Genomic DNA, 1,425 nt, shown 5'->3' on the forward strand with positions numbered 1-1,425 from the left:
ATAATAAAAGTAAAATGTAAACAAAAATAAAGTTAAGATATATAATACACTTATGCTTAACTAAATGTAACATGTCATACGTAAAGGTGATAAAATAATAATCACAATGTAATGTTATCAATGCTTTCCTTCACAAACGAAAACTGTCACATCTCAATGTGTTCTTTCAAATTAATGTAACGGAACCAGATATGTTTGTATAATATTCTACAATGTCATTTGGCATTGTCCGATGCTCACTCAAAAAACTTATTCGTTTTGTTGCGATGTAGCTGTTGACAGTGTTGTGCTCTTTTTCTTTTTTATTTTTTAACATACAACTATGGGTTTCCGTAATCCTCTCAATATTGCTGCAGTTCCCATCATTAAAAAAAAACAAAAGAAATCCATCAAAATAGCGTAACTGGAGTATAAGATGTTGTAGAGCACAATGTATTTATTTTGAGTAATGGAACTCTGTGAGGTCGAAGACAATAATCCGAACCGATTGAACCGAAACTTTCATTGCCCCATGCCTGTAAAATAATAATTTAATTGCTCAACGCATATTCTCATCCTGCAGTAAGTAGTTCAAACAATTTCGTACACACATGAAACACTGGAAGGAAAAGAAAACATATACATTGCATAAACCTTTACTAAATGAAAATACTATTTTTGGTATCGAGTTCACCATGTGTTACAGAGCCACATTTCACTAACATGCTAAAGCATAATTAATTCATCATCATATTTCTGATCATCAGCGATAGGGCTTGACATTTGTATGATTCGACTCCTCCAACATTTCCTTTTACTCTTACAATCTTCACCAACTTGTTCATAACTTCATCGTTCCGCCAGTCAGCCGTGTGTTCAATAATATCATTATAGCAATATTTATCAGATTTCTTCATAGCTCTCAACGCATCATACACACTTTTCAGATGCCACTCATAACAACCTAAACCAAATATATAACGAGGCAGCGGTCCAATTAAATTAATGCGTCCCTCCACTATTTTCCACTCATCTTCAATTTCTCTCTTCAATTCGTATCTTCTTCTGTTGGACACCTTTTCTCCTGTATGTATTGACAGCTTTTTCCATGCCACAAATGCCTTCATGTCACGCACATCATCGCAGTTCATAATAATTTGGTGGCCTCCCTTATTTGCACTCCACTCATCAAAATGGGCACTTTTAGGGAAAGTGAGGAAAGTTACACTCCAAACATCAGAGGGAAGTTGAGTGTATAGTTCCTCCATTGCATACCTTGTGTCCATGACAATGTGCCCTTTGCTTTCAGATTTCATTTTATTTATGGCAGCAACGGCAGACTCCCAGCGTTCGTATTCATCAACAGTCCCTCTTTCCTCACCCTCTCGGTTGTATATCAGGAAGGCAGCATCCTCCAAGAAATATGCAACAACATCAAGCATTCCT

The 1,425-nt window shown here is 36.0% G+C and overlaps 1 pseudogene across 1 annotated transcript in view; it reads right to left on the minus strand.

Moving 5' to 3' along the window:
• Positions 1–716: 716 nt before the first annotated feature.
• The window catches only part of TEOVI_000817400:pseudogene, a 1,308-nt pseudogene continuing 599 nt past the window's right edge, over positions 717–1,425 (minus strand). Inside the window, 2 exon segments of the mRNA in view lie at positions 717–1,421; positions 1,424–1,425. The exon segment at positions 1,424–1,425 is cut by the window's right edge and continues 415 nt beyond it. Coding sequence covers positions 717–1,421; positions 1,424–1,425 — 707 coding nt within the window.

Source organism: Trypanosoma equiperdum (genome assembly GCF_001457755.1).
Source record: "Trypanosoma equiperdum strain OVI genome assembly, contig: ctg_1144, whole genome shotgun sequence".
NCBI classification, from domain to species: Eukaryota; Euglenozoa; class Kinetoplastea; order Trypanosomatida; family Trypanosomatidae; genus Trypanosoma; species Trypanosoma equiperdum.